Source organism: Balaenoptera acutorostrata, chromosome 5 (assembly GCF_949987535.1).
Source record: "Balaenoptera acutorostrata chromosome 5, mBalAcu1.1, whole genome shotgun sequence".
Lineage (NCBI taxonomy): Eukaryota > Metazoa > Chordata > Mammalia > Artiodactyla > Balaenopteridae > Balaenoptera > Balaenoptera acutorostrata.
In genome coordinates, this window is record NC_080068.1 from 143,146,504 (window position 1) to 143,170,778 (window position 24,275).

At 52.0% G+C, this 24,275-nt stretch overlaps 1 protein-coding gene and 1 non-coding gene across 3 annotated transcripts; both read left to right on the forward strand.

Annotated features, from left to right (window-relative positions):
• The first annotated feature begins 16 nt into the window (after positions 1-16).
• Positions 17-24,147, forward strand: NELFA (negative elongation factor complex member A). 2 transcript variants are annotated; one of them, XM_057546576.1, is made up of 11 exons: positions 19-335; positions 16,028-16,199; positions 17,455-17,616; positions 19,056-19,145; positions 20,635-20,765; positions 20,855-20,924; positions 21,097-21,185; positions 21,980-22,091; positions 22,829-23,112; positions 23,208-23,307; positions 23,417-24,147. In XM_057546576.1, the coding sequence occupies exons 1-11, from the start codon at positions 126-128 to the stop codon at positions 23,599-23,601; spliced, it is 1,605 nt and encodes a 534-aa protein (XP_057402559.1). In that variant the 5' UTR covers positions 19-125; the 3' UTR covers positions 23,602-24,147. The 2 variants fall into 2 exon arrangements, with proteins under 2 accessions (XP_057402560.1, XP_057402559.1); XM_057546577.1 differs by lacking the exon at positions 17,455-17,616 and having other exon boundaries at positions 17-335.
• LOC114237870 (U6 spliceosomal RNA) lies at positions 1,997-2,103 on the forward strand. The gene has a single exon (XR_003623340.1). It is a non-coding gene; the product is annotated as a U6 spliceosomal RNA (small nuclear RNA).
• Positions 24,148-24,275: the final 128 nt, after the last annotated feature.

Genomic DNA, 24,275 nt, shown 5'->3' on the forward strand with positions numbered 1-24,275 from the left:
CCCCCTATGGTGACGTCACCGCCGCTCGCCCTGCGGGCGCCGCCATGTTGAGGGTCCTCGCCGCGGGCGCGTAGGTGTCCTCATAAGATGCCGGCTCGGTGGCGCCCGGCTTTTTCCCCCTCAAGATGGCGTCCATGCGGGAGAGCGACACGGGCCTGTGGCTGCACAACAAGCTGGGGGCCACGGACGAGCTGTGGGCGCCGCCCAGCATCGCGTCCCTGCTCACGCCCGCGGTTATCGACAACATCCGCCTCTGTTTCCACGGCCTCTCGTCGGCCGTGAAGCTCAAGCTGCTGCTCGGGACGCTGCACCTCCCGCGCCGCACGGTGGACGAGGTGAGGCGGGCGGCGGTGCGGACGCGGGGCCGGCCTCCCCCTCGGGGCCGCGCCTCCCCGGGACCCGAGACCCCGGCCCTCGCGGACCACCCCCCCGCTCCCCTCCCCTCCCCCCTCTCGGACCCTCGCAGTTCGCGGACCCGTTTCCCCTCCTCACCGCCCCCCCGCGGTGGACGCGAGCCCGAGCTGCCCGCCTGCACCTGTCAGAGCCGCGGGCGAGGTGCCCGGACGGGGGGAGGGGGGTCGGGATGTCGGGGGCCCGCCTCGGGCTCAGCGCCCACCTCGGTTTTGTTGCTTTCACCTGTCGGGGTACCCACCCGGTTCGGTCACCCTGCGCTCTGGGTTCTTGCCACACGCTCGTGTTCTTGCATCGTTCTCATCAGTGGGTCTGTCCGACTTGTTCTCTGCTTGTTTTCTTAACGGTAAATTGTGTCGCTTTTTGCGCAAAATAAGTAGTTTTTCAAAATGTTGAGGCGCCGTAGTTGTTTAAACGTTCCCCAACTACTGTCGCAGTGACTGCCCCGTTATTATAGTTGATAGTTGTTTTTTATATATAACGTGTACAAAAGAAACAGAACAAAGCTGTGTCCAGAGGCTTCCCCCACCTGTTCCGGATCACAACCCTTGCCCTCTCCCCTCGCTCACTTTGGGAGGTGATCATTTCTCTGCCGTTCCTTGTGATTTATCAGTTGTATAGGCATTTTTCAGCAGTACAGTTTGGTTTTGCCTGGCTTGAACTTAATGTTACGGTATCATATCGTGTGTTTCGCGTGCGCGTGAGTGATGTGGGTGTGTCTGTCTTCTTCGGGTTGACACCTTGACACATTCATCCAACCTGCGGCCCCGCTGTGGTTTAATTTTCACTGCTGAATAGTGTTCCATTCTCTGAGTATGCATATGGTTGGGCATCTTTTCATGTGCTTATTCATTATTTGATGTTCTTTTTTGTTAATTGTTCAAGAAAAAATTTTCCCCCATGTAGTTTTTTCATTGCTTTGTAGGAGTTTTATTTATTATTATTTTTTAAATATTTATTTATTTATTTATTGCTGCACTGCGCGGCTTGCAGGATCTTAGTTCCCCGACCAGGGATTGAACCCTAGCAGTGGACGCGTGGAGTCCTAACCACTGGACCGCCAGGGGATTCCCGCTTTGTAGGAGTTTTTTAAAAAATAAATTTTGAATAGCAGTCTTTTTTCAGTTGTGTATGTTGCAGATTTCTTCCAGTTGTGTCTTGCTTTAGCTTTCTCCGTGGAGTCTTCAGAGTCACAGAAGCTCTTAGCTGCATCTAAGCAGGTGTACTCCTCTTAGGATATGCTTCCCTGCTAGGGAGCCGGGGGAGGGAACTCCCTGTTGTCTTGTCAGAGATGTCCAGTTCTGCCTTTCGCCTGTGCAGCGTCTTTCTCCTGTGCAGAGCCCTCCAAGAACCTGGCCTGGGGTGGGTGGAAGTGTGTCTCCCCCATAACCTGTTTATTAACCATACTTGTCCCGAGTTCACGGCCAAAACTTTAAATAAGAAAAAGTCATTTTTGGCCGAAGCCATGTTGGGATCGAAGCCTGGCCACGATGCTTGCCCTTGAACAGGTCTCAGTAATTAAGGATCTTAAGGGAAGTGAGAGAATGCAGGAACGAAGGAAAAGCAGTCAAGAAATGGTAGTTCGGTGCCCGCTTCGGCAGCACATATACTAAAATTGGAACGATACAGAGAAGATTAGCATGGCCCCTGCGCAAGGATGACACGCAGATTCGTGAAACGTTCCATATAAAAAAAAAAAAAAAAGAAATGGTAGTTCGGCGATAAAGCAGAGTCTTAGTTCTTCCTCCAGGGATGTACGTAACAATCTGATACACATCTTGAGTTCCGCAAGAACTAAGACCCCCACCCAGGCGGAGGATGGAATGATGATATTGACCCATGTGACTTCAGTCGACTAGAGCTTGGACTCTGTCAACCACCAAAGCCCCCTCATGAATATGCATGTACCCTTAGCTTAAAACTTCCCCACTTTTGGCGTTGGGGAGACACAGCTTTGGGAAAGATCCTGCTTTTCCCCTTACTGGCTGCAAGGAATACATCCTTCCTTCTTTTTGGCTTGGTTGTGTCTTTTGGCTCAACACTCATCAAGAGGTGAACCCAGTTTTTGGGTAACATTGTAGTAGATGTGAACATGAATGAATATTTTGAATTTTATCAAATGTTTATAATGTCTATTGACATATAGTTTGCCACATTTACAGAATAGCATTGTGTTTTTCGTTTTTGTTTTTTTGTTTTTTTTGGCTGCCTTGGATCTTCATTGATGGGCAGGCTCTCTCTAGTTGCGGCGAGCAGGGGCTACTCTTTGTTGCGGTGCACGGGCTTCTCATTGCGGTGGCTTCTCTTGTTACAGAGCACGGGCTCTAGGCACGCGGCTTCAGTAGTTGTGGCACGTGGGCTCAGTAGTTGTGGCTCGTGGGCTCTAGAGCACAGGCTCAGTAGTTGTGGCGCACGGGCTTAGCTGCTCCGTGGCATGTGGGATCTTCCCGGACCAGGGATGGAGCCCGTGTCCCCTGCATTGGCAGGCGGATTCTTAACCACTGTGCCACCAGGGAGGTCCCAGAATAACATTAGCTGCTGTTAACCAACCTGGCATTCCTAACTTGGTCATTTTATATGGAGGATTATGTTGTCCTGATATTTTGTGTAGGAATTTTGTATCTGTGTTCATGGGTGAGATTAACCTCTAATTTTACTTTCCCAGACTGTCTTTGTCAGATATTGGTGTTGAAGTTATGCTACCCTTATAAAAGGAGTGGTAATATATCTTCTATTTTCCTCTTCTTTGGAAAGTTTGTTTAACAATGGAATTATTCCTTTCTAAATGTTTGGTAGAACTTAGTAATAAAGCCATCTAGGGGACCTGGATTTTCTTTGTGGGAAGATATTTGATTTGGTTTTATGATTTGGTTTTATTTTATGATTTATTATTTGGATTTATTTTATTTATTTAATTGATTTATTTTATTTAATTAATTTATTTTATTTATTTTGTTTATTATTTGGATTTATTTTATGATTTGGTTTTATGCTTGGTTTATGATTTTATTTTATGATTTGGTTTTATGTTCTTCATAAGTAAAATTTTCTGGATATTATATATTTTCTAGTGATTTGGCAGTTTCTATTAAAACTTCAAATTTATTTATTTTGGCTGTGCTGGGTCTTAGTTGCGGCATGCGGACTCTTAGTTGCGGCATGCATGTGGGATCTAGTTCCTTGACCAGGGATTGAACCCAGGCCCCCTGCATTGGGAGTGCAGAGTCTTACCCACTGGACCACCAGGGAGGTCCCACAGGTTATTTTATTTATTTATTTGGTTGCACTGGGAGTTAAGTTGCAGCATTCGGGCTCCTTAGTTGTGGCATGCGAACTCTTAGTTACGGCATGCATGTGGGATCTAGTTCCCTGACCAGGGATCGAACCCAGGGTTCGAAACCTGACCAGGGATCGAAACCAGGCCCCCTGCATTGGGAGCGCAGAGTCTCATCCACTGCGCCACTGGTGAAGTCCTGGTTATTTTCTAATCACTGCATCCTACGAGTTTTGATAGTGTTTTCATTACCAAGTCACAATATTTTGTAATTTCTATGATGATTTCCTAACTGACCCCTTTGTAATTTAGAAATGTTTCTTAATTTCCATATATGGGAGGGAGGGAGGTTTTAGTTATGTTTTTACTAGTGATTTCTAGCTGGATTGAGTGCTTGTCAGCGAATATAGTCTATATTATTTCAGTCATTTGAAATTTAAGATTTGCTTAATGGCGAAATATATGGTCAGTTTTTGTAAACATTGCAAGTGAGTTTCAGAAGCATTTTATGATCTAGTTTTGTGATCCATTGCCCAGTATATGTTCATTCGGTCAAATTTGTTTAATCGTGTTATACAGGTCTACTGTATTCTTACTGATTTTAAAAAATGTATCAGTTATTGAGAGGGGTATGTTTATCTCTATTATGATTATGGATTTGTCTAGTCCTTATAGTTATATCAACTTTTGCTTTCTACATTTTGAGGTTATGTTATTAGGTGCGTACAAGTTTAGAATTGTTATTGTTGCCTTGTGAACTGAACCATGGATCTTTATATAGTGGTCTCTATAGCTGGTAATGTTTTATCTATTTTTGTCTAGCATTGATATAGGTATACCAGCTTTCTTTCATTGATTTTTTAAAATATATAGTTTGTTCTTGGATTTTGTCTGTATTACAAGAAATTATAATGAAGAACTTGCTTAGCTAGGTTGAAAATGAACTAGGCCATTCTGGATAATTTAGTTTTCTGAAAGGCATTTTTATTTATATATTCGGTGTTAAAAAACGAAACAAAACAAAACAAGAAAACTTTCCAAAACATCCCAATTCACTTAGCTATTTTAATTATCTTTCTTTAGTTATTTAGGGATCTGATACCTTAGGGGATAACATTCTGAAGATTAAGCTTTTTTACATAGGACCATAGATACCAGGGGACTAGATGGCCGGCCTGTGTGTGTTCTGCACTGTATTAGCCAGGGTTCTCCAGAGAAACAGAACAAATAGGATGCGTGTGCACCTTATGTATACCTGTATATAACATATGGGGGGGGCGGGGAGAGATACTGGTTTTTATTGAATGGAATTGGCTCACAAAAGCTTCCTGAAAAGTCCCAGGAGCTGCAGCCAGAAAGTTTGAGACCCAGGAGAGCTAAAGTGTAGTTCCAGTCTAAAAAGCCAGCAGGTCAAAGACCCAAGAAGAGCCAGTATTTCATCCAAGTCCCAAGACTGGAAAAGACCAAAGTCTCAGCTCAACAGTCAGGCAGAAAGAGCTCCATCTTACTCAGCCTCTTGTTCTGTTCAGGTCTTCAGTTGATTTAATGAGGGACATCCACATTAGGGAGGGCAGTCTGTGCATTCAGATGTTAATCTCATCCGGAAACATCCTCACAGACACACCAAGAATAACTTGACCCCTTGGCCGGGACATGTAAAAGTAAACATTGTATGCAGCATCTGCTACAACTTGTGTTTCTTAATGAAATCTGGAAACTAGTTCACTTGTTTTGTGATGTATCTATTTCTCTTAAAAGCTAAGTCAGCAACAGTTCTTAACTAATAGGAGGGAAGAGGAAAAGAGATTTTAATGGTCCAGTATTTTAGTTTACTCAGTGAGGGGTACAGAAGTGATTTAGGGCCCCTGCTCTCAAAGAATTTAGAATTTGTTCCAGGAAGTAAGAATGATGTCAGGAGGCAGTGTACATGAGGTGTTTTGCTAACTACAGAGTGTCGTAAAATGTAAATACTGACTTCATAATGTTTTAGCTATATTTGAAAGGGCTTTGAGGAAACTGTAAATGCTGCTACTGATAAAACCAGTGACCCCTCTTGTCCAAGTCCTTAACATTGCCACCAAAGGAAGTTTTAGGGAGAGTTTTAGGGCTGCGTGAGATAACTCTTTAATATGTAAAATTATCCAACTCATGAGCCTGCTGTGGGAAGCCTAGGGATTCCAGTGATCAGTGACTGCGATAGCTATGTATTTATCACCTGGAGGAACAGATCAGGCTGGCTGCTAAGTGAATAAGAAACAGTGTTTCCCCGAGGACACGTTACAGTTGTGAGTTGTCACAGCATGCCCTTTAATCACTATGGCTGCCTTATTCACTGAGAAACTCTGTTGTCTAAAAGTCACAGACTTGGACTTACCTGGTGGCGCAATGGTTAAGAATCCGCCTGCCAATGCAGGGGACACGGGTTCGAGCCCTGGTCCGGGAAGATCCCACATGCCGCGGAGCAACTGGGCCCGTGTGCCACAACTGCTGAGCCTGCGCTCTAGAGCCCGCGAGCCACAACTACTGAGCCCACGTGCCACAACTACTGAAGCCCACGCGCCTAGAACCCGTGCTGCGCAACAAGAGAAGCCACCCCTCACCACAACTAGAGAAAGCCCGCACACAGCAACAAAGACCCAACGCAGCCAAAAATAAATAAATAAAATAAATAAATTTTTTAAAAAATGAAAATCACAGACTCTCGGAAACTGCTGTTTAAAGTCATATCAGTAAGAATGAAACATCCCACTTTTGCTTGGAGGATTTAAGACACTTTGACACAAAGAAGCAGCCTCAGTTTCCAGCCCAGGTGCAGAGGCTCGGATAAGGGGTGTGTGAGCACGACACCCACGTCTCTCGCTATTGTTGTTTCTAAGGAAACTGGACCCAGGTCCACCTGACAGTTCTGACACTGACCTTTTACTCACAGACTCACCACTTCATTGGAATTTTACCTAAACTCCACCGTCCCCCAGAGTCAAGTACCTCAGTCATTTCCTTTCTGTGGTCAGGTGCCCATAGTTCCTCTGGCGTGGGACTCTGTGGTCCCAGCGAGTCAGTAACTTGACGGCAGGCCGTAGGATTGCCCCTGAGGGCCTTGGGCCCATTGGCCCAGGACAGTGGCTTCACTCTGTAGTTCTGCAGTTTCCTAGGATGTGTTTTGGTGAAGAAATTTTTAAAAATTCATCCTACAAAGTTTGTTGGGCTTCTTGAAATTGTGATTATCTTTCATCTGTTAATTCTTAACAATTTCCTCTATAGACCTTGCGTTGGTCCCAGTTTCTGTTCCCTTTCTCTCTGAATCTCCGGTCAGGTGTGTGGGAGACTTTCTTCTGTTTTCTGTGCCGCCTCTTTGGTATTTTCAAACCATTTTTTTTTCTGCCTGTTATGATCTGGGTAGCATCGGACTTATTCCGTCTCTTTCTTATTCTGTTATTAAACTTATTTACTGATTTCCCTTCAGAGTCTCTTCTGTTTAACTTCTCTGTTTTATTCCCACGTCCTACTCCACTTACCCCATAGGTAGCAACATTCCCTGTTCTGTTCTATTATGTGTTTTTTTGTGAGTGTTCTTTAAAAATGTGTATTGTTTTTAGGGACTTTTTTTCATTTGAAGTATCACTGACATAAACATATTGAAAGTGTACAGTGTGACATGTGCACACCTGTAAAACCATTGCAATGAAGGTATCATTCTCCTCCTGCCCCTCTCACTGTGCTAAGTAATCACTGATCTACTTTCTGTCTCCATAGCTTAGTTGGCATTTCCTGGAATGTTTATTAATAGTGCTTTTTTTGTCTGGCTTTCACTCAGCATCCTTATCTTGAAGTTCACGCTTGTGTTATGTATATTAGTAGCTCGTAACTTTTCCTGCTGAGTAGTGGCCCTCTGAATGGACATGTTTACATGTATGGACAGGTTCTTGTGTGGCCTGTCGCCATTTCTCTAGAGGAAACACCTGGAAGAGGATGGCCAGGTCCCGTGATAGGAAACTGCCAAACTGCTTTCCAGGGTGCTTGTATCATTTTGGTATCCCGAGAGGAGTGAGAAGGTCATGGTGGGGTTTTTTTAATGCAAACATTCTAGTAGGTTTCAGTTTACGTTTCCATGGTGACTAACGGTGTTGAGCCTCTCTGGTAAAGTGTTCAAATTGGGGTGGGGGGTCTTCCCTGGTGGTGCAGTGGTTGAGAATCTGCCTGCTAATGCAGGGGACACGGGTTCGAGCCCTGGTCTGGGAAGATCCCACATGCCGCGGAGCAACTGGGCCCGTGAGCCACAACTACTGAGCCTGCGCGTCTGGAGCCTGTGCTCCGCAATAAGAGAGGCCGCGATAGTGAGAGGCCCGTGCACCGCGATGAAGAGTGGCCCCCGCTTGCAACAACTAGAGAAAGCCCTCGCACAGAAACGAAGACTCAACACAGCCAAAAATAAAAAATTAATTAATTAAAATTTTTTTTAAATTGCAAATAAATTGGGGTGGGGGGGTGCATGTATTTTTAATTGATATAAATTCTATTGTCTTACATATCTCAGTTTTTGTAAACAAAATGTGTTTTTAATATTCACTTGTGTTGCTGTTCGTCTAACCCTAGGGTTGACACACTGAGGCCTGTGACTTGTTTTCTGTACAGTCTGTAAACTAAGAATGTTCTGAGCATTATTAAAGAGTTAGTGAAAAAAGATGAGACAGAGCTGCGTAGCCCCCAGGGCCTGAAATAGTCAGTCTCTGGCCCTTTACAGAACAGTGTGCCAGCCCCTGACCTGCACAGCTGCACCCCGACTGTCGCCCCCCCATGCACGCCACCCTCCAGCACTGAGAGCGGGCTGCCCCCAGCTCAGCCACAGCGGTCATGCTGCGACGCGAAGCTCCTTACCCGTGGATTGCGGTGAACATTCACGTGGAATCTATGCCCCGGGGTGGGACTGTTGGGTCATAGAATGTATTTGTGTAAGTGGTGGCATTGAGGTGCCCACACTCCCACGTGCAGTGCCTTTGGGCACCTGTACCATCTCCCCCACCCCCCAGCACTTGGCCTTGTCCACTTTTCTGCTTTTGCAAATCAGGTGGTTGGAAAGTGCTGCCGTGTGTTCATTTGGGTTTTTTTCCAGTTCATTTGGGGTATCTGTGGCTGGGTTTGTTGCCGTCTCAGATTTCCTCTTTGTACGTGGCCCATTAATAACACCTGCCTGTGTTTTATTGCGGTTGCTGTCCTCTTGTTGATTTGCGGGGGCTCTTTGTATATTTTGATGTTAAACGCTGCTGGTTTTGAACATTACAGATTGCATCTGCCTGCTAAATTTTCCATTTACTCATCACCTTTCATTTTAATGCACAGTAATATGTTTTTTGGCTCATGGTTTGTGTTTTGAAGTTTTGTTTAAGAAGTCATTAAATGTGCTTCTTTTGTTTCTCTTCACTTTGTAGTTCTCCTGTTCAGAGATCCATCTCTAATGCCTCAGTACTACACCTCATTTGTGTGGTTGGATGGGGAGAAGGTGTTATTTTTCTCTGTTCTGAGCCCAGGGTTCCCAGCCATGCGTTGAAATGCAAGCCAACTCTCATTTCCTTGTGGATTTGTGGTGCCACGTGTGTCTGTGTGTGTGATGTTCCAGCAGCCCACGCCAGTCTGCCCTCTTGGCAAGAACTGGAAGCCCCTCACTTACTCCGCATCTGTCTTCCCCCAGAGACCCATAAAAGCTTATTACCGTGAGAGCGCTGAAGGCAGGATTCTCACTGATGATTTTATTTAATCTAAACGCTCGGGCTGCCATAACAAAAATATCATAAACTTGGTGATTTACATAATAGACATTTATTTTCTTACAATTCTGGATGATGGAAAGAAAGCCCACGATGAACTGTTCGTCTGAGCTGGCTGATTCAGTTTCTTGTGAGGGCCCTCTTCCTGGCTTGCAGATGGCAGCCTTCTGGCTGTGTGCTCAGCTGTGGCAGGAGAGAGCGAGCCCTGTCCTGGGGGCTCTGTTATAAGGACACTAATCCCATTCATCGAGGCCCAGCCCTCACACCTAGTCAGCTCCCAAAGATTAGGGTTTCAGCATATGAACTTGAGGGGGGACACAAACATTCAGCTCATAACAGTGGTCGTTTTTTGTCTTTAACCCCCCCTTTTTTTCTCTTCAAATGTTTTTGTAAAGTATTGTCCAGTTGCCTCATAGTAGTTGTATTAGTTTGCAGTAAAGTACCACAGAGTAGATGTCTTAGAACAACAAAAGTGTGTTGTCTCACAGCTCTGAGTGGCCAGAAGTCAAATCCATGCCTCTCTCCGAGCTTCTGGTGGCCTCAGGTGTCCTCTGGCTGGTAGGGGCATTGCTCTAGCCCTGTGACGGGCTTCTCCACAGGCGCCGTCACGCCGTCTTCCTCTGTGTGTGTGCATCTCTGTCCGGACAGCCCCTTTTTATAAGGATGCTAGTTGTGTTGGATTACGACCCATTTGAACGACCTCATTTTAACTCAATGACCTCCATAAAGGCCCTGTCTCCAAATAAGGTCAGATTCTGAGGTCCTGGGGTTAGGACTCCAACAAATCTTCTTGAAGGGGCACAGTTCAACCTATAGCGGTAGGTTTTTGTGAACACAAGTGAGTTCTCAGTTTCTTTAGTGCTCACCTGTGAGCTTTTTTGAGACCAGGTCCTGTGTCTTGTGTGTCTCTGTATCCCTAATACCCCACTTTGCCTGGCCTTTAGTGGAGGGGGCCCCCGTGTCTGTAGGATGGATGAGTCAGAGAGATTCACACTAATTGCAAATCCGTCTTGGTGATGCTTCCATACCAGTGCCCACGCTGTAGCTGCATTCTTTTTCCTGCCTCACAGGACCTACTTTACCTACTTGGTCTCCCGTCCCGTTGGTGGACGTGCAGCTGTTTCCTGTCTTTTGCTGCAGTGAATTCTCTCAGGTGTGCAAGGTAACTAGAGGATAAATTCTTCTTCTTTTTTTTTTTTTGTAGTTTTTATTTATTTTTATTGAAATATATTAATAATTGACTTAACAGTGTTGTGTTTCAGGTGTACAGCAAAGTGATTCAGTTACACATACACACATACATACATATTCTTTTTCAGATTCTTTTCCCTTATAGGTTATTACAAAATATTGAGTATAGTTTCCTGTGCTATGCAGTAGGTCCCTGTTGGTTATCTCTTTTATATATAGTAGTGTGTATATTTTAATCCCAAACTCCTAATTTATTTCTCCCTCCCCTGCTTTGGTAACCATAAGTTTGTTTTCTATGTCTGTGGGTCTATTTCTGTTTTGTGTGTAAGTTCATTTGTATCATTTTTCTTAGATTTCACAAATAAATAATATCATATAATATTTGTCTTTATTTGACTTCACTTAGTATGATAATCTCTGGGTCCATCCATGGCATTATTTCATTGTTTTTATGTCTGAGTAGTATTCCATTGTATATATGTACCACATCTTCTTTATACATTCCTCTGTTGATGAACATTTAGGTTGCTTCCATGTCCTGGCTATTGTAAGTAGTGCTGCGGTGAACGTTGGGGTGTGTGTACCTTTTAGAATTAGAGTTTTCTCCTTATATATGCCCAGCAGTGGGATTGCTGGATCATATGGTAGCTCTATTTTTAGTTTTTTGTGGAACCTCCATACTGTTCTCCATAGTGGCTGCACCAGTTTACATTCCCACCAACAATGTAGGAGGGTTCCCTTTTCTCCACACCCTCTCCAGCATTTATTACTTGTAGACTTTTTGATGATGGCCATTCTGACCAGTGTGAGGTAATACCTCATTGTACTTTTGATTTGCATTTCTCTAATAATTACTGATGTTGAGCATCTTTTCATGTGCCTTTGGGCCATTTGTATGTCTTCTTTGAAGAAATGTCTATTTAGATCTTCTGCCTATTTTTTGATTGGGTTTTTTTTTTATATTGAGTTTTATGAGCTGTTTGTATATTTTGGAGATTAATCCCTTGTTGGTTGCATCATTTACAAATATTTTCTCCATTTTGTAGGTTGTTTTTTTGTTCATGGTTCCTTTATTTTTGTTTTTGTTTCCATTACTCTAGGAGATGGATCCAAAAATATATTGCTGTGATATATGTCAAAAAGTGTTCTGCCTATGTTTTCCTCTAAGAGTTTTATAGTATCGGGTCTTACATTTAGGTCTCTAATCTAGAGGATAAATTCTTGGAAGTGCTAATTGCTCAGGCAAAAAGCACATACGTCATAAATTGTGATGAGTATCACTAAAATAAAGTTAGTAGAGGGAATTCCCTGGCGGTCCAGTGGTTAGGACTCCATGCTTTCATTGCCGAGGGCGTGGGTTCGATCCTTGCTCGGGGAACTAAGATCCTGCAAGCTGCGCGGTGCGGCCAAAAATTTAAAAGAATAAATAAAATAAACTTAGTAGAAGTTATGCCCATTTAAGTTCTTGTCAGTGTGTGGTCGCCTGCTCCCTGGGAGGTGTTCTCGCTCCTGCCAGACACTGTTGCGAGTGCTGAATCCCCAGGATGACTGCGGGCCGCTGCTGCTAACGCATTCCCAGGCTGTCCTGGGAGTGGTGACAGATTCGGGGTTTGGCCTGAGATGGCTGGACTCAGGAGCGTGTGCCCCAAAGCCCTTCGCCATCATGCCCGTCCTCCCAGGCGGGCCAGCAGGGGCCACCCCGCTCCGCCCTGCCCCTCCCTGAAGTGGGAATTGTATCTCCGCCTACGTTTATTTTGCATTTCTCTTATGTTGAATGAGGCTGAGCATCCTTTGCATTTTTTTAAGTTTTAAATCATTTTTCTAATGGTAAACTTTTAAAAAATTGACATGTAAGATCAATCTCATATATGTGTTTGTTCTTTATATATATAGACATCTATAAAATATACACACTCATGTATATGTGTGCATATTTTTTTAATTGCGTGTGATAAGAGTTGCAAAGTACTTTTTTCACCCAGTTTGCCATTTCTCTTGATTTAATATATGGGATTTGGAGCTTTTTGGTGGTTTTCCGTGGGAAAAATACTTAAGTAGTAAAATTCAAATTCATGTCTTTTATGGCTCCTTGGTTTAGAATCATAACTACAGAGGACTTCTTCCTTAGCAGTTATACAAAAGAAAGACTTCTATGGTTTCTTCTTGTGCTTTTACAGTCTCATTTCTCAAATTGAAATCTGATCCATTTGAAGTTTATCTGGGAATAAAGTGAGAGGTAAGGAGCATATTTAATCATGTGGCATTTGTAATTTTAATATCTGGTAAAATTGATCTTTCTCTTGTTATCTTAAAAAAATTTTTTTTCTTATTTTTGTTTATTGCTTTTCTCATAGGAAGTTTAGAATCAGATTGTCCAGTTCTGTGAAGAAAATATTTCTGCAACTTGAGTGGGGTCACCCTAGACTTACAGATTACTGAGGGAGAGTGTCTGTCTTTATGGTATTGAAAGCAGCATACACCTTGTCATCCATTCAAGCATTTTGGGGGGCTCCTTGTCATTGTAATGCATTCTTAGAGATTTAATGACGACTTAAGTCTGTTTTGAGGTATGGTCTTTTTATTGATTTTGTTACCTCTTGTTGTCTTGCTGTGTCTTGAACTCATTTCTCTGCTTTATGTCCTCATTTTAGAGAGTTTAAAAAATTCATGGTGCTGTACCTGGTCTGAAACGTCATGTGCTCAGTAGAAGCATGTCTAGCGGATATTGGTGTTTTCTGTCCTGTCCTCTTGCCGTTTGACGCTTGGTTCCTTGTCTGCTGGTTCCTCCACTATTGTGACTCCTCTGGACTGAAGCACATGCTTCCTGGCCCAGCTTTTACAGGAGCTCCGCGTCAGGGAGGGCCAGAGCCGTGTTGCAGGTGACAAGGACCATCCCTTGGACACAGGCCTGTCCTTGCCGGCCCACTGCCAGGCTGCCCCCTCCAGAGACAGCTCAGCTGTGCTTCCTGGGCACCCGGACTTCTGACATCTGGGAACACGGTGCCCAACCAGGGCCAGGGACACTCCCGCCTCCAGGCAGGAGCCCAGGTGTGACGCCAACTTTGGAGACGTCTGCAGGCTTCGGCTAAGCTTGCCTTATGGCCCCCTGTTTTTCTCCTCATACAGTTTTTCAAACTGAGATATTCACACAGGACTCATTCTTTTAAAGTGTACAAGTCAGTGGTTGTGGTGCGTCACAGTGCTGTGCAGTCATCGCCAGCATCTGATACCAGAACGTTTTCGTCGCACCGAGAAGGAAACCCCTAGCTCCCTGGCAGTCACTCCCTCTCCCCGCTCCAGCCCCAGGACCACCGTCCCACCTCCTGGGCCTGTGGGTGACCTGTCCTGGACGTTTCACAGGCACAGAGCCACACGGCATGTGCTCTCCCAGGTCTGGCTTCTTTCACAGAGCTTCATGTTTTCACGGTTCACCACTTTGTCACGTCGTGTGTCTTTTTATTGCCAAATAACGTTTCGTTGTATAGATAAACCACATTTTGGTCATCCATTCATCAGATGATGGCCTTAGAGTTGCTTCCACTTTTGGGTTGTTGCAAATACAGCCAGCCATTCACGTCTGAGTTTTTGGGTGGACAGATGTTTTCAGTTCTTTTGGGTCTGTACCTGGGAGTGGAGTTGTTAGCTCACGTGGTAATCTGTGTTTGTCTTTTTTTTTTTTAATTTTGGCCGCGTGGCCTTGTGGGATCTCAGTTCCCCGACCAGGGATTGAACCCGTGCCGCAGCTGTGCAAGCACAGAGTCCTAACCACTGCACCACCAGGGAGCTGCCTGTTTGTCTTTTTGGGGACGCGCCGGATGGTTTCTCTAGCGGCCGCACCATTTTGCAGCCCGCGCCCTGCCCCGGGCAGCGTCAGAGGGCTCCAGGTCCCCTGCCCCGTGGCCGGCTCTTCAGTTCTGGGCTCGGGCGTGGGAGGCGGCACCTCCTGCTGGGCCACCTCAGTTCCATGTGCAGGCTCTCCTCCCCATCACCTGGGAGTCCCCTCACACACAGTGTGTGTGTGTCTCTCGTTCCTCGCGCTTTGGGGTGACTGCCGAGGGCGCAGCCTGCCATCTGTGTGGAGCTACTTAATTTGAGACTTAGGTATGAGGGGGTCTTCTTTGTTACGTTTCTTACATAACTTTAGTTTGCCAGGGACACGTTTTCACTCTTTAACTCATAGTAAGTGACAGATAAAATTGTTTTTCATTTCGTGCCTTTTGTTTTTAATGTAGGAGAGAGTTGATAGCTCAGCTAAATACAAGGGGGAAGGTGGTAGACGGGCTCATTCTTCTAAAACATCAAAAAAGCCCCCAGCACAAGTGTTAAAAAATAAATAAGTGTCTACCGTTTTTGCCACACGTCAAAAGAACTTATTTCCATGTATTTCAAGAGACAGCCTCTTAGAGTTGGGTCAGCTGGCACCCGGCCCTGTGCTTGGCCAAGGGGAGGCGCCCAGCCTCAGGCGGGAATGCCAGAGCCTTGACGCTTCGACCTCGGCTGCGCGTGCGCCTGGGGGATGCGGGGCTCAGCCAGGCATTCTGTCTGGACCACCGCCGGGGCTGGGGCCTCCGGGGCAGGTGAGGGGATCCTGATTCCTGAGGGTGGTGGGAAGCTGGGTTTGAGGGTTAAGCCGGAGCGTGAGGGGATGGATGGGTCGGCGCAGGCGAGGTGGCGCTGCCAGGTGAGGGGGGACAGGTGAACCAGGAGCTCGGGTGGGAGAGGGCAGGTGTCGGGGGGACCGTGTTCAGGCTTGGGCCCGCGTCTGGGCCGTAAGCAGCGGTGACCGCGGGCCGCTGTGGCCACTCGCACCTACGGGAGGAAGCGGCACCTCGAGCGCAGCAGACACGCCGGCCACGGCCTGTCCCCGGGAGCCAGGTCCCCCTGGTCCTCGGGGGGACCGGCCTCCTGTGGGCTCTTCTCTGTCACGTGAGCCCGTCACGTGGCCGTGGGGCGTGCGGGGACTCGCCCCTGTTCTCCTGGCGGCCTTCTGTACCCAGTCCCTTCCCAGCCGCCGCAGGTGCCGAGCCGCGGCCACCCCAGATGCCCCAGTGGCAGGTTCCCCAGCAGGGGGCGGGAACGGCCCCCCGTCCTGGGCGGCCCTTCTGTTTGCCGCCGGGCCGGTGCACCGGGAGGCGGTGCGGAGATGCGCGGGCCGCCGGCCGAGGTGTGGGCACTGGGGGGGCGGGGGGGGACCAGGGGAGGGCTCTCCTGAGGGCGGGGCCCCGCTCCGTGCGCCCAGAAGCTCCGGCAGGGTTCAAAGGGGGCTCCTTTCTGTGTCTGAACAAGCAGAGGTGTGCACACGCTCCTGCTCAGCTCCAGTCCTGCGGGCCTGAGCCAGGGGTGGCGGGGGCGTCGGCGACAAGGACTGCCATCTCTCCTCTCCCGGCAGATGAAGGGTGCCCTCACAGAGATCATCCAGCTCGCCACCCTGGACTCGGACCCCTGGGTTCTCATGGTGGCCGACATTCTGAAGTCCTTTCCTGATACCGGATCTCTTAACCTTGATCTTGAAGAGCAGAATCCCAACGTTCAAGATATTTTAGGAGAACTTAGAGAAAAGGGTAGGTTGAGTGTGTTTGGTTTACGCTGGGAGGAGGGAGATGGGTCTTCCTTGAAACCCTCTTTTGTAACATGAGTTTGACTTTGAGAGTGTCGCATGCTGTACTGTGTCGTGCTGGCTGTATCCGTACGCCCCTGCCCCACGCGCTGCCGGCTGGCTTATGACCAGTCTTTGAAAAGAGCAGCCCAGAGTCTCCCTCCTCACTGTACGTGCTTTATCTCAAGTGCGTTATTTACGCGCTTTCACATTCACACATCCCTCTCCCCACTCAGCTCCATGAGGGCATGGGCTCTGCCCATTCAGAGCCTAGAACATTCCCTGGCACAGAGTAGATGCTCGTAACTGTGTGTTGAAAATATCAGCAGTTTACTTGTCTAGAACACGAACCGAAAACCCCATAGAAAATACTTACAAATGGAGTCAAAGAACATACAAAGATGGGAAGGTCTGTTCCTCCCTGAGTTCCTCTCCTAGTTTGGAGAATTGGAACTGCAGCCCTTTAAAGATGGAACCTGTGTCCCTGCGGTCCCTCAGGGCCGGTGGCCTGGCCGTCCCCGGGGGCAGCTGCGAGATGACCGCTCTTACTGTGTAGGCTTTCGCTTGACTTGTAGCTGCCCACAAGCTACATGGATGCTTCCAGAGCATTGGAACGCAAACTCGAGATGTTTCTGTCCTGGTGATTAGCTTGATGAGGGTCCAGACAGGTCCACGCCCTTCTGGGTGTCCTCTCTCTGGTGGGAGGGGCCTGCTCTGTCTTCCGCCCAGGGCCTTCTCCCGAGCTCTAACTGCCCGGTAAACCCACAGACCTGGGGAACGCGCCTGCGTGCTTCTTGTGAGGGCCGGGATTCAGAGGGTCCGGGAGAAACCACCCCTGGGGGCCGTGGGGACTGGTGGGGGAACCCGGGGCGGCCACAGGCTCCCCCGTCCTACGGCTTGCTCCGGGGATGCACAGAGCACCTTCCAGACGTAGCTGTGCTGAGGGACGTGTGTGACGGGGCCCAGGTGCTTCTGCCTGTCAAAAGCTCCGCAGGGGTTCCGCCGAGCCCTCCTGTCCTGTCCTTGACCTTGGGCCCAGGTTGGTGGCCTTGATTGCTGGCCTGTGGCAGGCAGGCAGTGGGTACTTGTTTTCTGTTTTGAGATCAAAGCAGAAGCTCCACTGCTATAAACAGGAAACTGTGCGTTTTCATGTTAGCGGTGAAAATTGGGCCTGGGTTAGGGAAATGCACCTCCTAACATGTTGGTTCTCGAACGAGCAGTGAACGAGTGTGAGGCGTCGGCCATGCTCCCGCTGGAGTGCCAGTACTTGAATAAAAACGCCCTGACGACCCTCGCTGGGCCCCTCACTCCCCCAGTGAAACATTTTCAGTTGAAAAGGAAACCGAAGAGTGCCACACTGAGGGCAGAGCTCCTGCAGAAATGTGAGTGCCCGCCGTCCATATGCGGGTCTGGGGGTGGGTGCGCCTGGCCCAGGGGGCGCACTGGGACTTGTCGGGACCCTCCTCAGCGGGGGCTGCCTTGCCCGGCCTGGAAGGTCCAGCAGATTTGGGAGAACTGACTGCCGAGCAAATCATGCTTTTGTCCTATGTCTGTAGTTTTTATCTTTAGACTTCTTTTAGGTTTTATGGTACCTAACTGTCTTTAAAAGACAGAGTTCTACATAGTTTTTTTTCTTTTTTTATTAGAAATTTATTGATTGCTACGCTAAACTGTGTGTTCTAAAAATCTACTTTAGAAACTTCCGAATTTTCAGGTTAAAGTATTTGTAATCTTTGTTCCCAAAATGAAATCTGTACCAACTGAGTCACACAGGTGATGAGACAGGCAGCCTGGAAGAGATTGGAGAGGCTGGGTCCTAACTCCTATAGCCCTGCCTCATTCTTGCAGATGATCTCAATTTGACTTTAAAGATGTTTGGTCATTTTATTAATGTTTTCTTAAGTAGTGGCTTCTAAAATGTACATGGACGATACCTGCTCGGAAAAAGGCCAGGAAATTGATTCCTTTGACTGATAGCAAAACTTTTATTTTAAGTGGTTATGGTATTGGTATTAATAATCTATATAAATGCCCTGTTTTCAAAGAATCCAAATAAAACACAGCAGCCATCGTGACTCTCGGTTCCAGACGGACATCGTTCTGGGGTCGGCACTGTGCTGTAGCTTCACAGAGCTGGCAGTGCACGGCCCGGGCCCCCTGCCCCCTGGGCAGCTCCCAGGCCCCTCCATGCAGTCAGCAGTGGCACCTGCCCCCCGCCCCCCACGGCAGAACCTGGTGCTGGGTGGGCGTGGGGCTCCGTCCCTCCCCGAGCTTGTTTCCTGCCTCGCGCTGATGCTTCTGTGAAGGGAAGGGTGAGGTTGTGCCAGATGACCACCCACCAGTGAGGACGCTTCATCGGGGCCCCTCCCACCCCCCCACCCCGGGAGGTGCAGCCACCAGGGCCCTACTTACTGCAAGTGTAGTTCTCTACACCAGGCGTCCCCAACCCCAGGGCCACGGACCGGTACCGTGGGCCGTTAGGAACCGGGCCGCACAGCAGGAGGTGAGCGGCGGGCAAACGAGCGAGCGAAGCTTCATCTACAGCTCCCCGCCGCTCCCCATCGCTCCCTGCCGCTTGCGTTACCTCCTGAACCATCCCCGCCAACCCCAGTCGGAGGAAAAATTGTCTTCCACGAAACCGGTCCCTGGTGCCAAGAAGGTTGGGGACGGCTGCCCTACACAGAAAGGGGAGTTGCAGCGTTTGAAAGCAGACGAGCGAGTGTTTGTGCTCGAATCCTTACGTCTCGACCGTCTTTGTAAATCCCATGGGTGGAGGCGCTGGCATCAGGAGGGCGCTGACGCAGGCCACCTTGTCTTACAGCCACCGAGACCGCCCAGCAGCTGAAGAGGAGCGCGGGGGTGCCCTTCCACGCCAAGGGCCGGGGGCTGCTCCGGAAGATGGACACCACGAGTAAGGCCGGGCCGCTGCGGGGTCGGACGGGAGGGCTCGCCCTTGCTCGGGAGCACAGTCGTTGAACTTTGACCCGACTGGGCCACGGGCCCTGCGGTGCCGCCGGCTCTGTTGTGTGGAATGAGGGGGGCTCTTCTGCTTACGGAGGGTCCGGAAGGCTCCGCCTGAGATGAGGAAAGACCGGGATTGGAGGGAGACGCTCAGTCTCGGTTCTCGCTCGTCCTTATGGCCGTGGAGGGCATGGGCCGCCGCCTCCACCCCAGGTCCTGCTGCCTGCCGGCCCCGTGCCGGCCCCAGGTTCTCCGTGGGGCGAGGGCTCTACAAGCTCGAGGCTGACCAGGCCACCGTCGTGTCGTCGGGTCTGCTCCCTCATCCCTCCCTCGGGGCCGGAGCTCACCTCTTGCTCCCTGCCCACCCCACGCTGCCCAGGCCCAGGGCCGACCGGACAGGGCAGGTGGGTCGGTGAGAGCAGCGGCCGGGCTGCCACTGGAGCCCGAGGGGGCTCACGGGGGTCCTCCCTGCGGGGCCCACAGCACTCGTGTGGGAGCTGCCGTCTTGGTGTCGGCCGACTCGGCACTGTGGGGGGGGGGTCCCCCAGCCCCGTCACCGCAGGGCCGGCTGTTGCCCTGCGTGGCCCTGGAAGTGCATCAGGTTGACGTGGGGCCCTCACTGTAATGTCCCTGCCTGCCCCCCGTGTGCCAGTCCCCCTGGACAAAGCTCCCCTCACCTTCCTTTCCACACCCCGGCCGGGCACCCCGACCCAGCGTGCCCACGGTGCAGTTCAGGGGTGCTTCCTGCTTCCCTGCCCTGTCCCATTGGCCGTGCCAAGGGGCCACCTGTGCACTGGGCCTGGGACGCCATACATGATCTTGGTGTGAGTAAGCCCTGGTGTCTGCACGCTGCGCACTGGGACGGGTCCCAGTGGCAGGAATGGGGAAGCACTGGATGCCTGGGGAAGGGGCCAGGCCCCCTTCAGAAGGAGCCATTCCGCGTGTGCCAGGTGCCTTCCCTTTGAGAGATGAGGGACCGGGCCCAGGGGAAGAGGGAGGGTGATTCTGGCTGCAGCGTGTGGGCCTCTAGCCTGTAACACATCTGTTCACCCCGAGGTGCAAGAAAGAAGTGGAAGCTGAGAGTCCTGTCTGTGGCGATAAAGGACTCGGTGTGTTAGGGTCGATGGATGCAGGTGTGGTGTCTGTGTTGGTTTGGCGTCTTGGGCAGAGACGGCAGAGTTTGGCTGTGGTGTCGCTGGTTGCCACGGCGTGCTTTTCTGGGCAGGCCGACCCGATGCCCCGGTGCTTGGGCACAGGGCGAGGGCAGGCCCCTGGCCTGGGGGCATCCCCGGCACCTGCCCTCGCGGAGGCGCAGCACATCCGTGGGAGCACTTGGCAGGCCAGCAGGGGCGTCTCTGGCGGAGACGGGCAAGCGGAATACGCGTCGGTGGCGGAGTAGCCGCTCCGCGAGGCCCCCTGACGGCCCGTCCTCTCCGCAGCCCCGCTCAAAGGCATCCCGAAGCAGGCGCCCTTCCGAAGCCCCACCGCCCCCAGCGTCTTCAGCCCCGCGGGGAACCGCACTGCCATCCCGCCGTCGAGGACGCCCCTGCGGAAGGAGAGGGGCGTGAAGGTGGGCGTGTCCCCTGGCAGCCCCGCCCGCGCGGGACCAGCCGCGCTGCTTCCGTGGGGCTGAGGGTGGGCTTGTGTCTGTGTCGGCAGCTCCTCGACATCTCCGAGCTGGACATGGTCGGGGCCGGCCGGGAGGCCAAGAGGAGGAGGAAGACCCTGGGTGCGTATTGGGGGCCGTCCGCCCGCGGAGGCCCTGGTCCCTCGTCTGCCGAGACCGAGACCGCCCCCGGCTGGAGAGGGGCGAGCCCGCGGGGCAGCGCTGTCCTCCGAGTCGCCGCCTCGGGCCGGGAGGGCCGCCGCCCGGGGCGCTGAGGGCCGTGCTCTGCCCGCAGACGCGGAGGCGGTGGAGAAGCCAGCCAAGGAAGAGACGGTCGTGGAGAACGCCACCCCCGACTACGCGGCTGGCCTGGTGTCCACGCAGGTAGGGCTGCAGGGCTGCAGGGCCGCGGGCGGCCGGAGCGCGTGCCCCCGTTCCCGTCGTTAGCCGCGGAGGCGCGTCCTGGGGGAGCACACGCGTGGACGCACACGTATGTACGTGGACACGCGCAGGAGAGGGGGCGCCGGCGGGGCGCTGGCGTGCCCGTGGGCCCAGGTGTGGACGGCGCCGTGCGCTGGGGGCTCCTCGGCGTCCCCTGTCCCGCAGGGGTGGTGGGGCGGCCTGGCGGGAGGGCGCGCTGCTCGGAAGGCCCCTCTCTGCCGGTGCTGCCACCTTGTCCCCATCGGTCATTTCTGGGTGGTGGGAAACTTCTTACTGCAGAGCTGTGTTTTCTCACTTTATTGAAAGGAGTGTCTTCCTTTTCTCATATGCTTTTGTGGTTTAAAAAAAAAAAAAGTTGTTGAATTTTTTCTTACCTCAAAGATGGCTGGTTCGGAAGGGTCCCTAACCAAACAGGGACAGCCCCGCCCCGCCCCACCCCACCCCGCGCCCTCCCAACAAGGCAGCGGGGCATGGGGGCGGCGGCAGGGCCGGACGCTTGGGGTCGAGCACTGCCGAACACGGGGCCCTTGGCCTGGAGCAGTCTCCATCCCTGGGGACAGCAGCGCCCCCGGTCCTGCTCCGGGGGTGGGGGCCCTCCTGTGGGGCTGGAGGTTCGGGTCCGTGCTGGGGCGAGACGCTGAGGCCCACAGAGGAGCCGGCCCCATCCAGGACTGGGAGAGGGCTCACGCTGAGCCCCCGGGCTGCTTTTGGGAGGAACCGTGGTCTCTGTCTTCCAGAAACTCGGGTCTCTGAACAACGAGCCTGCGCTGCCATCCACGAGCTACCTGCCGGCGACGCCCAGCGTGGTCCCTGCCTCATCCTACATCCCCAGCTCCGAGGCCCCGCCAGGTGAGCGGGCAGCGCGCCAGGGGCAGCACCCACCGGGCAGGGAGCAGCATCTTCCCAGGACTCGCCCACGTGGTGCTTCCTTGGGTGTCAGGACCTCTGCTGGTGCCGCCGGGGCCGGAAGACCCTCCTGCCCAGCACGAGCTGCGAGAAGTAAACCCAGGGGTTTCAGCTGCTTTGCCCTTCCCGGGGCCAGACAGGCAGCGCCCCTTGTGCGGTGCCAGGTGTGAGGCCCAGTTTGTGAGTGGGAGGGGGGCTGCTGAGGTTACAGCGCCTCAGGGTACAGGGGTCTTCACGTAGCCCTGCAATTTGAGAAAGAAGGTGCTGAAGGAAAGGTAGAGAGGGATCTGTGGGTTCTGCTCCGAGGCGTTTGCTCTCCGGGCTCAGCGTCGCCTGCCGGGGGGTGGGAGCTTGGCCTCGGGGAGGGGGTGGCCAGAGAGGGCCTGGGGGTCAGGCAGGCTTGCTGGGCTCCAGGAAGCAGCCCTCCGTCCCCTCGCCAGTGCCTGGACGTCTTACCTGCTCGTCTCAGAAGGCCTGAGCCCTCTGGCTCCCGGCTGGGGCCCCGCGCCCAGAGGTGCCGCCTGGGGCTTGCACCCCAGCTGCGGGCAGGAGGGCCCCCCCAACGCCCATCCCCCGCGGGCGGCCTGTGGGCTCCGGGGCGAGGCGGGGCCCGGGCACTTCTCTCGGAGGCGGGGTCCCTGGCCCTGCCGGCCGACCCCCAGGCCTCGCTCTGCTTGCAGCCCCGCCTGCCCGGGAAGCCAGCCTGCAGGCCAGCCGGCCCCCCGAGGAGCCCAGCGCCCCCAGCCCTGCGCTGCCGGCACAGTTCAAGCAGAGGGCGCCCCTGTACAACAGCGGCCTCAGCCCCGCGGCGCCCACGCCCGCGGCGCCCACCTCGCCCCTGACGCCCACCACGCCCCCGGCCGTCGCCCCCGCCACCCAGGCGCCTCCGGTGGCCATGGTGGCCCCCCAGGCCCAGGCCCAGCCCCCCGCCCAGCAGCAGCCCAAGAAGAACCTGTCGCTCACGGTAGGTGTGCGGGGCGGGGGTGTGTGTGTGTGTGGCCCCGCCCACAGCAGGGGTGCCGGCGGGGCCCAACACCCAGCCCTGCTCCTCCACCGCAGAGAGAGCAGATGTTTGCCGCGCAGGAGATGTTCAAGACGGCCAACAAGGTCACGCGGCCCGAGAAGGCCCTCATCCTGGGCTTCATGGCCGGCTCACGAGGTGGGTCCGCGGCCGGCCCTGGGGGGTGGGGGGGACCTGGGTCCTGCGGGGGTTGGGGGACGGCCCTGCGCCCCCAGGCCCCCCGCCCAGCGGCCCCTGCCCCCCTCAGAGAACCCGTGCCAGGAGCAGGGCGACGTGATCCAGATCAAGCTGAGCGAGCACACGGAGGACCTGCCCAAGTCGGACGGCCAGGGCAGCACCACCATGCTGGTGGACACGGTCTTCGAGATGAACTACGCCACGGGCCAGTGGACGCGCTTCAAGAAGTACAAGCCCATGGCCAACGTGTCCTAGGGCCACCGCCCCCGCCGGCCTGACTCGGGCTGCAGGGGACCACCGGCCCCCGACGCGCCGAGTCCCAGCCCACTTGAGCTTTAGATTCAGTTTCTCTGGGGTGTTTTGGACTTATTTTCTAAATTTTAATATGGGTCCCTTTTGTGTGATTTAAGACACTTTTTTGCATTCAATGTTACAGTTCTGAATGTTAAACTTAGCCCCGAAAGGTGTAACTTCCTAATCTTGGCAACAGCTCTGCCTGTTAGACTTCTGTCTTTTCTCATTTTTTCTTCAGTCCCACTGACCGCGAGAGAGGGCTTTTCTTGCTCGTGCAGCCCTCTCCCCGCCCACGCGGCTGAGGGACCAAAGGTGGCGCCTGGTGTGGCTGAGAACAGGGCGGGGACGGCCACCAGTGCCCAGGGATGGGGGATGCCAGGACACGCTCACCACCCACAGGTTTTGTATTTGTCTTTTGTACCGTTGTGAGCATTTAAGACCAGTCCTTGGGTACCTGTTTTCATTGTAAAAACTACCTAATTAAAGTTTAGCTTTTCTAAAGAAAAAGCACCAGAGCTGTGTTTCCAGCCAGCTCGACCTCTCTGCTCTGGGGCCCCAGCCCCTCTCTGGGGTGGGTGACGTTGGGGTCAGCCCAGGGGTCACTCCTGGACGATGCGGGCGTGGGGAGCACATCA